Raw genomic sequence first — 12447 nt, 5'->3', positions numbered from 1 at the left:
AAAATAAAATTGGTTAGTCTTAATGCAAATTTACAACCGGCAAGTCAGACGGACTTGAAGCAACAAAAAAAAATTTGAGTCTGTCCTAAATCGACAGGGTCGGTCGGGTTACGGCAAACAAGAATATTTTTAAGGACGGCCTAAATTAGGCATTATTCAAGCAAAGCAGTTCTGTAGCGTAGATTAACTGCTGAGGTAGGTAAGCCTCACACTGTGTCTGTGCTTAATTTATTTACTTTATTCCCCTAAGTCTCTTGCTGTAATCACTCTAGCAACAAGGTCAATTTTTTGTGGTTTCACACTGATGGCTTTTCCGATTTATCTCCTAAACAGGGCAATAAAAGTCAATAAAGCTTTTCAAGATGGTGGAATGGACAGCATTATCATCTTTCAGCTTTAGGGTTCCAGGTTCAGTCCTTACCAAAAGTTAGTGTTTCTGGCTATGCCATGTGGGTTTAATATGGGTTTATAAGTTACCTTTCTAAAACATGGTGGTTTGGCTACACTGAATTGTCCCTACGTGTGAAGGTGTAGGCATTGTACCTGTTCGGTCCCGGGTGTATTCCCACCTCTCTTCAGCGTTCCTGTGATAGCTGTTACTAAAGATGTTGGAAATGAATGAATATGAAGTCCAAAACTACTGTAAAAGCTATAAAACACTACTGTTGCCATTTCCTCTGTCATTTTGGTCATCTGCTTCATGACCGGTCTTAAGTTCATTTGCAAAACGCTTTTTTGCCTTTTATTTAATTTGTGTCTTTAGGCTGCAGTGACTAGCTTCATGCTTGCTTAGAGTTTAAAGAGCACAAACATTGTTCTAAGGTTGTTTATATTAGCTGCTTTCTTATTTTTGGAAAGATATATTAGACCATCTGATGAGGTAATGGGTCTGTCTTGGTGGAGCACCTTTTATTCTCTGATTGAATCTTTGCTGCCTGAGAAAGGACATGTGGTTCATGTATTATCTATTGAACATGTCTTATTGTGTAGATGTCACAGGATTATCTACTGTATTTAGACAAGTGCTATTTGCTGTCTAGCAAATCATTCGTGGTCAAGAATGTGTCTTTTCAGGGCCCTCCTTTTGTTCAGCATGAGCACTAATCAGAGACTTCAAGCACCCTTTTAATTTGTGTTTACATTTAAAGGGTTCTTTTGAGGAAAAAGGTTATCCTTGAGATGGCTAAGGCTGAAGGTTGTCCTTAGGGATGCTGGAAGTCTCTGTGGCTGGCCAGGCGGCACTGGCTGTGTAGACAAGGTCGGAAATTCTTTTTAGTGAAACCACGTAGAAGTGGAGCATGTCCCACAGGAAGAATTTCCAGCCTTGAATTTATGTGTGCGAAAATAAGATCCAAATGACTTTGGGTGCCTATAGAAAGAGTGTAACTGATTGTCAGTTATATTGCAGCTGCTTTGTTTTGCTGTGAGGAATTTCTCATCCTCCCTTTATTGTCACATAATGAAAAAATATAACAGCTGCTGTGAAAGCACTTGCTGAAGCTTATGGAATTTCAGTGGGAAAAGGTTATTAAAAAAGAGGGTGTAATGAATCTGTCAAAGGAATACTCGGTCTAATCCTCTGACAGTGAGGCTGCTCTTCATGACCTTCCTAACCAGGTTTGTCTTGTGTGTGACTGTCAGCAGAAATACAAAGTGTGAAACTTGTGCAAAGGCCTCATTGTTAGTGTTAGTGTCAGTTTGACTTTGTAAGATACTCTTTCTGAATGGATTCCCACAGCAAAGAGACAGAGATTTATTAGGGGATTCTGACAAGGCAGACCAGGCGCCCAAGCTTTTTCAGATGACTATGCTGATTAGGGCCAACTGACTCAATGCAACCCAAATGCTTCCGTCATTAGTTTTAAAACCTTATAAGCAAAGACAGAGAATCCTGATTGCCTGCTAATGGAGGGAGTATTGAATACACCAGGGGTGTTACCCTCTTTAAACACACCTGACTCAGCCATGAAGGACGTTATAATTAGCTAATACATTTTGTATGCACCCTCTGTGGTGACTGAGCCAGGTCTGTTTTAGCTCTGTCTGTCTGTCTGTCTGGTTTAGTGTATACGAGGCAGTTCAGGGCTGGCAGCAGTGGCGGTTTTATACAGCAGCTCCAGCGTTCAAAATTCACACAGTCTTCAAACAAGTTATTTCCTTGGAGCTGTGAGCCATTTGAGGCCAAACTTCCTCAACTCAGCAAAGTTTTTACTTTTTTATTAGGTTAATGGGATTTCATAATTCTCGCTTTTTTTCTGTCTCAGCGTGTTTATTTGAATTCCAAATAGTTGCCATTTCTTATGATTAGTGTAGCTAGGCAGCAAAAGTGTGTGCCATTATTAATGTGTGTGTCGGCTTGGGGGCAGAGAAAAGTTGGAGGGGGGCAGGAGCGAGAGAGAAGAGAAATGTAGCACAGTTGCATGCATGCTCTGCAGTTATTATGTATAAGATTGTACTTAATGATCAGTCTACTAATATTACAGTATATGGATGTATACAGTCACATCTATAGAATTGATGTAAATCTGCACTTTGGAACTGTGGCTAGCTTCATGATTCGGGTCTTGTTCATTCCCTCACTGGAGAATGCAGAAATGCCTTTAATATCAGATGCTTCGATTCACTTGTCAGCACAACACATCAGGACTGACTTAATCAGTTTAGCACATGACATAGAAACAGAATCTGCATTTGCAACTTTGATTTCTGACACGAAGTTAAAGTATGAATATGCATTTTAGCAGATATTATTCAGATTATGCTGTAATGATGCTCAAAATCATGTTGCCACCGATTATGAGGATAATGAGTGTCATGATGATGCCAAGTATAATGATGATGTTGATTATTAATAGAGTCAACTAATTTCTGGGTTATTATTAATCACCAGGCATTTTGCACGTGAACATTTGAAAACCGGGTGTTGGCTCTTGCACAGCGCCTGGTGTTTCTGATTGAAGTTTCGTACAAACGATGTTAGAGATAAGTTTAACATCGAAGTGATGCTGCTGTTATCACCAGCTTGGACACTCTGGACAAGCAAATTACACATCCGGACTGTCAGATTTCCATTCACAAAACCCTGGCTACTCTCTATTAAATTTGCAGATGTATATTTACGTTTGTTTAAAATTGCTGTACACTCCGGTTGGATCATACATTCTCAGAACAAATTGTACGTGTAAACTGTAACTTTTGTGTATGGTTTTCCTGGAAAGGTGTATATAAGTACTGTTAAAGCTTTCCAAGAGTGCAGGAGTGCTCCTTAAAGTCCAGTTAGTTACTTTTATATATTTTTATTAGGTACACTTATTTTATATTATGCTGCAGTCCACATGATGTTTTTGGTGGTGCCGCTCATCTCTGTGCCGTGGTGCATGCTGCCGAGTCCCACTACCTACTGCACTGCACATGCAAACTGAGGACATAATCTGGTGTTGCTTGGAGCTAGATTTACTAGGCATGTTAATTAGCTTGAACAGACGCTATACACCATTTCCAAAATCAGGATGTGGAAACAGTGACAAAACTGAGCCAGATACAGTACAATGAATCACAAAATCTGTTATATATCTCTAGTGCTAACAATACACAGTTACCTCACATATAAACACTTCATGTATTTAATGATGTGCTTTTTATATATTTATATATATATATACACACACACACACACACACACACACACACACACACACATGAATTTGACACACTCTATATATGCTTGTTTATATATGCAGTACTATGCAAAAGTCTCAGGTATACTGCACTTTTTTATTTGATTTTATTCTGACATCTACTTCATGCCTTTTGTATTCATAGAAGTGAAAACAAACAATTCAATTTCCAAACATTCTTTATTTTATTCGTCAAATTATTCAATGTTACTGTGAGATATTTGCAATCGCATCAGACCATATTAAGTAATAGATCACTTTCCTCATAAAATAAAAAAAAAACCTACAGCTGTCTGGGATTTTACCTGCAGAGCCAAAAGGAAGTGGAACAATCTACCCGCCAATTTCATTATAAAGAATTTCCGTAAAAGAATTTATTCTATCATAAGATAAAATAAGATATTCCTTCATTCATCCCACAATGGGGAAATTTCTCAAGAAAGTGGACAAAAAAAATGTAATGGATAAAAAAGTTCTGATAAAATCTTTGTGGGTAATTAGCTTAATAGGATACAAAAAATATGGGCAGATTTAGTAGTAAATTTATTCCAATAGAATAAAAGGGACTTAGCAAAAATAATTGAACCTCTGCACACTTTGTGCAACTTTATTTTAACCAACATAACATTCATTCATCTCCTGGAAAGCAAGATGAGACTGGAGAGTATCAGAACTATCTGACAGAAGCTCTCCATGTCCTTCAGAGACCTTCATCCTCTCATGTAAGCAAAAAAGGTGTTCAGCTGGATTTTGGTCAGTGGCCGTGATTGGGGCCATTGAAGCATTTCATGTGGATTTAGATATTTTGACTCATTTGTGTAAGATGCTGCTGGAAGATCTATCCATGACCCAATGGTAGCTTCTTAGCAGGACCAGCCAGATTTTTATTTAAGAGCACCATGTATCCTAACAAGGTTCTCAGAACCTTTTGGTGGCCAGTAGTCAATACTGTGAAACAACATAAAACACAAAGATACCAACGTTCATTTTCAAATAACCTACATTATGTTTTGTATAGCAACCTTTCTTTTATTTCCAGATTGATTCAGTAAAAGCTCTGTCATGTCTCATATGACTATAGAACTTGCTTTCAGTTCTAATAGTAACTAGTGAACTTCAATTTAAATTTATTTTCAGAATACTTTGTTGTGATGTCATGGGTATAGTGTAGATTTGGAGATTTGGTGGCCACAAAATGCCAAAATTCTCCAACTGTAATCATTGGGGCCGTCGTCTCCCAGGCTGATGCATTACAACTTTGGTCGTCTTAAGTATTACCCTAACAGTGATGGCATTTTCAGATGTGTAGCTATTTTTATAACCACTGCCTAATTTATTAAGGTCAGCACACTTTTGTCTCATTTCATTTGTGTATTCTCTAATGTTCCCCATGTTGATGAATGACTAAGGAAATTGACCTCTGTGTCACCTCATATTTATTCCCCAGTGAAACAGGAGTGATGGACCAATTAAGAGTTTCTAAACACTTCTGTTCATGTAAATGGTAACATGATTTTTTTTTTTGTTCCTATAATTTATAAGGGTGCCAAAAATCATATGATGTTAAAACTGTTAATTATTTTAACCATTGTTGTTTTTGACGAACATTTCTATGTATTTTTAATGCAAATCAGAGCCTCGTGGCTGCTTCATGTGGAGACAGGAAATGGTGACAAATGAAAAGTTATCATCTGTAGTTTGTTAACTGCGAGAGAGAGAGAGAGAGAGAGAGAGAGAGAGACTGCAAATGTTTAACCTTTTAAACTGGCTCTCATTACAAAGCTGGGATGATCTCCTGTTCATCCTCATTATGGTGGCTGAGCGGCCAACACACACTGCTCATTCATATGGATGAGAGCGCAGCAGCTCACTGGCACTAAAACCCCACTCACAAGTAGAGAGGCTGAGGGGAAGAGGCAGCTATTCACTTACACTTATTTCTTTTCTTTTCTTGTGTTCTTATTTTCTCTCCTCTCTTCTCATTTTCTCGTCACCTCTCCTCTCCGAACCCTCTCCTCTCATTCTTTCCTCTCCTTTTCTCCTCTCATCACCTCTCCTCTCATCACCTCTCCTTCCCTCTTGTCTTGTATAGTCCCGTCTCCTATCATTTCCTCCTCTCCTCGTCTCTCCTCTCCTCCTCTCATTTTCTCCTCACCTCTCCTCTCATCACCTCTCCTTCCCTCTCGTCTTGTCTAGTCCCGTCTCCTCTCATTTAATCCTCTCCTCGATCTCTCCTCACCTATCCTCTCCTCATCACCTCTTCTCTCCTCTCCTTTCCTCATCACCTCTCCTCTTATTGCCTCATTACCTCTCCTTCCCTCTCGTCTCGTCCTGTCTCCTCTCATTTCTTCCTCTCCTCTCCTCTCCTCTCCTCTTGTCTCCTCTCATCTCCTCATCACCTCTCCACTCCTCTCTTCGCCTCATTATCTCTCCTCTCCGCTGGATGTATGTGGTTTGGAACATATATTTAAATATTTGTAGCTTTAGAGAATGAGAGATACATTGGCAGAAAACATCTCCCTTTCTTGTATAAACCACATACATGGGCATTTTAGACAGCTTTCTCTGGACTGTAAATCAGTTTTTAATTATCCTTCACATAAATCTTAGCGCTCTTGTGTAAAGTTCACTCAGTTAGTGTTATAAATATATTTGCTTTCTCTTTTTTCTCGATTTTATAACTGCCGCACGTCTATTGGTTAAATAATCAGCTCTTTATTCGGGAAGTTAGTATTATTACAGAAATTGTGACAGTGCCTTTCCTTTACTGTTCTGTAAATAAATAGCAGTGCATATAAAATAATGGTGCATGGCATTCATTTACCTTTTGATTGTTGTCTCTGCGTGAGCTGTCAAAATAAATCAGAACATTTCCTCCTTCCCAATGACTCCATGCTGGGCTCCTAGTAATAATGATCCATGCATGCAGACGTTTGTCTTTTCTCTTGCCTTTTCCCTCTTGTAACATAAACACAAGTTGGTGGCAATCACATCTTTTACTTCTCCTTCTAAATTCAGCCACTGTCAGCAGCTATCACTTCCTCTAATGATCACCTCAGTGAAGCTCAGACACTAATCGGCTTCCTTGTCGTGTATACATGTCCTCACCGAGCTCACCTGGACTTCAAGTGATTATGGGCCAATCAGATGTTATGTGCTTCTGTAGCTGTCTCCTGTCACTTTTCCACATTTCCTCTTCCTCCATCATTTCCCTCATGAACAGTCTGTCTCACCCGGCATCTGATCGGACAGCCCGGCTGGTGCTTTAGGATCAGGTATCTAGCAGCTACAGCGAGGTGACTTTATTACATTTCAGGTCTTTTTAACAAGTGAGATCAATAACGGCTGGACAGAAAGGTCATGTACGCCTCTCCCCTATCGCTCTTTAGAACTTGCTGTAAGTTCTTGTTATACTTTTGTACATCAGAACACAGCTGCCAACTACTGTTACTGCCTTTTTGTTTACATGTTTTTAAAGAGGCCAGATAAGGTCATTCTGTCATGTTCAACCTTTTGATTAATGTTGATTGGTTAGCCTGGTTTTCCTTTGAGAATTTTGGATGATGATGGATTTTATTACTGCCTCATCCCACAATTCTGCTCGAAATTTCTCCTGGATTCTTTTTATATTGGAGCGTCTGGTATTTTTTAATATTGCACAGAAATGAAATGCCATTAGGAGTGTACACACACACACACACACACACACACACACACACACACACACACACACACACACACACACACACACACACACACACACACACACACACACACACACACACACACGCTCCATCACCTGAGAATTTCTCCATTTTGCACACAGGTGACAGATGCTGCTGCTGAATATTTCTAATTAACGAGTCCCTCCTCAATCCTTATTGCTCCCACTTCTCTCTTGCATCTCTCTCTCTCTCTCTCTCTCTCTCTCTCTCTCTCTCTCTCCCTCCCTTCTCCTGCTCCTGAAATTTTCTGGCTATTTTGCCAAATGTTGAGTCCCTGTATATTTGTAAAGGAGAACGTTAACCTGGCTCAGGTGTTAAATTCTAAGGGTATACATTTCTTTTTGCAGCCCCTTATTCATTTATACAAAGAGTCTGGCTGTAGAATTGCTGTAATTACACTGTGCAGGTGAGTGTATTCTTTAAGCTGTGCTACTGGTGCCAATTCTCTGCTCCGTTTGAGACCAGACATCCATTAAGCACACAAAAGAATCAATGTGAAACAGACGCCAGCCATCTAGAGGAAGATTTCCACCAGGATCTTGGCCAAAAGGCGCACCTGTTAAGACAGGAACTAGTCACGACCAAAAATAGTTTCTGACAGTACTATTCCGTTACCTCTGCAACCTTCTGTGACTTAGACAGGTTGAAATAAACCCTGCAAGTTTGACGTTGAGTGTCTTCTCACTGTAGCAAGCACTCAGTGTGATCTTCAGGACCCAGCCAGTCATTTCTCATCCTTCCACTGACAGGTCCAGTTCCAGCCCTGCTGCTTGTGCTGTGCTTGTGTCTCATGTGCTAAGGCATGAATATATGTGATGTCCTTATAGGGCAATGTGAGTTCCCTGGTGAGAGGAGAAGGAGGCATCTCAGTGTGGTACCTCTGGAAATGGAATCGGTCAGACCCCAAAGCTGGACACCACCAGTTAGACATCCTGCCATGCTCCATTTAAACCCAGCATGCTTCCATTTCAGCTGTGCATCGTGTGGACCGACTGCTCATGATGTATACACATATATAAAATCATGTGCGTGTGTATGCATATGTGTGTCTCTGCAAAATGACACTCTTCCCTATCTCAGTCCCCTGGTGAGGTGCACTTCCACTTTCAATAAGGATATAATGAGATATTGTAAATGCCTTCATGGTTGGGCAAAATATTTGCATCCTCCTCCAGGCTGACATTTGCTTTTACTGTGAATCATTCACTGTGGCTGCTCTTTTTGCCTCTCTATTATTGTTTTTTTTTCTTTCCTTTCTTCAAAAAAGATAAATGCCGTCAGAGCCACTATCATGTTTAATGATTCATCGAGACTTTTGCAAAAACGATGTTCCGTGTCTATAGTCAAGCAAATTTGTATTACAAATGAATCTAACATATTTAAACAAATTTATTTAAACACTCATTAACCTTGCATACGACTTGTGTGACCAGATATTACGTGTCTAATAAAGATGTTTTCTTTCCTGTGCTTTGATTTTACATTTTCCGTGTATGGCATTTGTGAGGAAGTCATCACTTCTTTGATGCAAAAACACCTCACATTGGACCTATTCCAACATTGGACCTGTTCCAACATTTTAGCAAGTGTTACAAGAGACAATATTGCATTTAGTGATATTTTTTATGTCAACACTGAGTCAGTTTCCAGTGGTGCAGCGAGCCATGGTCCTCCTCCTGTCTTTTATTTGAAAATGACAAAAGAATTAATTTTCAATTACAGAGAAGAGTGATTGCCCTGGAGTCTGATCTCTGTTGCCATAAATATTTATTCTAATGAGGCCACCTCAGCGTGAATGTATTTGCTTTAATACACCATGGCTTTGTGATTTGATTTTCTCCTGTTGAGCCTGTGCATCTGTGCTTGTCAGGATTTTTGTGTTTGCGTTTATCACAGCATCTGAATGTCTTCTTTGATAACAGATACCATGTCTGTTCAGGACTAATTACATTCTTAATTAATCCAGAGAAGCAGCTTGTATATACAACGGAAATATTTTTTCCCACAATGCTGGTTAACTAGAACACAGGACAGAATTATTAGGGTTTTTTTTTTTTTTGCCTTGTTCTTACATTTAAAATTAAAAGCCATTTAATTTTTTAAAAGCATTATATATGTGTATATATATATATATATATATATATATATATATATAATACGTATATGTATATGTACGTGTGTGTATGTATGTATATATATATTACACACACACGTATATATACATATACGTATATATATATATATATATCTGTTCATGTTTGACACACACACACACATACTTGAGGTAGTTTTGTAAACTCTAAACTCTAGCAGATTCATGAGCGAGCCACCTGAGTTGCTTTTTCAACAGATCCAGCATATGTTCAGCACTTGTTGGCTGCTTTCCCTCTAAATGAAACCTGTTGGGTGGGCAAAATGACAAAGTCTGTTCTAGAAATAAATTCATACATATGCATCAGCTGTACTGTTTATTTTAGTCTTAGAAACCAATTATAAAAATATGCTTTCGATCAGTTTCTGTTACTATGAATCCACGTTGCTGGGTATTGTGTGAAGTACATGGAAAGCTTTCATGTGCTCTTTATCTGTTGACCTGTCCTGTGAATTATTTAATGTAAAGGTTTTTAATTAAATTCATTATTTCATTAAATAATTTAGCTGTTCAACTCATTGAATATTAAAATATTTGTATGTTGTTGTCATAAGCGTTCAACTAAAATTTCAGTGCTGGCTTTAAGAAATTCTGTTTCTACTGATTTTTGCTCTTTGCACACACACTTTCATGTGAAACTCCTTATACACACACACACACACACACACACACACACACACACACACACACACACACACACACACACACACAAACCCAGTGGACATGCTGTGTCTGATCTTGCTGTGATCAAAGGGCCTGCTCAGTTAATTCGAGTGTGACTACAGGGTCTAGAGAGGAGAGGAACAGATGAAGGTGTGGAAATAGCTTCAGCATCCTCCCTTGACCCTTTCCTTCACGCTGTTCACTTGCCCATGTTAAACACTTTTCCACACTTCCATGTGTTTGCCTGACCAAGACACCCAGGCTAAATCAAGGCTGTTGAATAGGAAAAGTAGTGTGTAAACCAAGGTACCATGTATTCCGATGTTGCTGACTAGCAATTTGAGACATTTTCATTGCGTATTCTATGTTTCAGGTGTACATCCGGATCTTGGACAACGAGTGGAATGTCTACCGGCGTTATGCAGAGTTCAGAGCACTGCACAATCACCTGCGAGCCAAGTTTCCCCTGGTCAACACCTTTAGCTTTCCCCCTAAAAAAGCCATTGGAAACAAGGTAAATACAGCCACAAAAATCTCAAACACTCAATGCCAAATTTTCTCAATGCTCTCACTATTTTCCAGACTCTGTCTCCTGCTTTAAAACCTGTTAGAGGCCTGCGTCTCGGTACCGAGCCACCACCGCTAGGAGGCGAAAATGCATCAAATTCATTGTAACTTCATTGTAACTTTTAAGCATTAAATCCTCTAAATACACGGTTAAATTATATACTGTTTGAAAGCTTAGACTCTCAGGATTTTATTAAGCGCACACACACAGCATAATATGATTTATAGTAATTTAACCATTTGATAGAAAATTGAACTAGGTGGCGCTAGTTCGATCTGTTTACTCACTTTTAAACGCTGGTCTTTAAATTTCCCTTTCTTCACATTGTCACTAATGTTAATGTATTTTCCAAAACAAATGCTTGTAAAAATCCCCGAGAGTCCAAAAAACTTGAAAATGTAATCCTTTTAATCCAAAACGCTTTGCTCGCTTCACAAGAATTATGTGTTTGACCGGAAACTGAACACGAAGCTTCACTTCCGCCCTTTGTTGGACTCCTACGTCTCATTGGACACATACCAAAATTTCAAAACGCGTCAGATTTGTAGTCGAGGATGTGACGAAGCAAACAAGCCCTCGCATGAGCCAACCAGTGCCTGTGCGGCCGAGATAGGCAGCTAAGAAGCCAATGAGGTCTCTCCATGCTATGTGGGTGACCCGCCCTTTGACTGACATTTGCTCCGTCCAGTAGCGATTTGATGTTTCGCGAGCATCATAGCTCTTTAGCCAATAAGGAGACGATTCCAACGAGATGCAACATGATACATCTGGTGAGTTCGGGCTGTGCAATAAGCGTGCGCATATTAATTTTTTTCAGCTTTATTGCGCAATTCTCGAACGTTTCACACTCTCACACCTCAGGGTGTCAGTTTACAGGCATTTTTTCAAAACAGAGTTATAGGCAGAGGGGTTCTCTTTGTTATAGGACTTTTGAACTAAGCATGCAGTCCTTTTATACAAAGTTATACAGTAAAAAAAATAAACAAGAAAAACCTGAACAGACGGACATGTCCATAGAAAAATATTCATATAAAATCCATTTTTGAGTCTTTTGACTTCATTTTTTTTTTGGTGAAAGCCAAGACATGTGGCTATGGCCCTCAGTTGTTGTTTACCAACCAGAATTAAATACAGCAATGTATGTAATCAGTTTATCAGGTAAACAACTCAGACGGAAATAAACACCCTCCATTCTAGCCTCTATAACTCTGTGTCAGTAAGGCTTAGAATCAAGCTGACACTTGTGTCGGAAACTAGAGACTCTCTTCTTTCCAATGAGACCAAGCTCACCTCTGTGTGTCAAAGTATATGGGAGCTGTACCACTTTTTATGTGGGTATGTCATCTAGGTGAAAATCATGAAAATGGGGGGGCGACAGGTAACAGGTTTTAAAACCCTCTGGGTCTTATTGCAGTTTTTATTGAAGAATAGGGTGAAGGCATCTAATAATTGAAAAAAAAAAAATTAAATCTTCAAATAACAGCTTGAAATCCTGCTGTTGCTTTGTGGTTATTTGCAGCACTGTTCTACAGTAACCTTGTACATGAAGCACTCTCAGATTTGGAGTGGTGTTTATGTCAGGATGTTGTATTTGCCCTGGAATCAAGGTTCTTTTTTTGTGTCAGGATGGGACTAAGATTGATGCTAAGTGTGATTTGACAT

At 39.2% G+C, this 12447-nt stretch overlaps 1 protein-coding gene across 1 annotated transcript in view; it reads left to right on the top strand.

The window, feature by feature from the left end:
- The window catches only part of snx29 (sorting nexin 29), an 80036-nt gene that overhangs the window by 52548 nt on the left and 15041 nt on the right, over positions 1-12447 (top strand). The window contains exon 19 of the mRNA XM_047817737.1: positions 10591-10731. Within this exon, the coding sequence (XP_047673693.1) occupies positions 10591-10731 (141 nt within the window). The remainder of the gene's footprint in view (positions 1-10590; positions 10732-12447) is intronic.

The sequence above is a fragment of the Tachysurus fulvidraco genome, chromosome 8, assembly GCF_022655615.1.
Source record: "Tachysurus fulvidraco isolate hzauxx_2018 chromosome 8, HZAU_PFXX_2.0, whole genome shotgun sequence".
Taxonomy (NCBI): Eukaryota; Metazoa; Chordata; class Actinopteri; order Siluriformes; family Bagridae; genus Tachysurus; species Tachysurus fulvidraco.
This window is presented reverse-complemented; position numbering and strand designations above follow the sequence as displayed.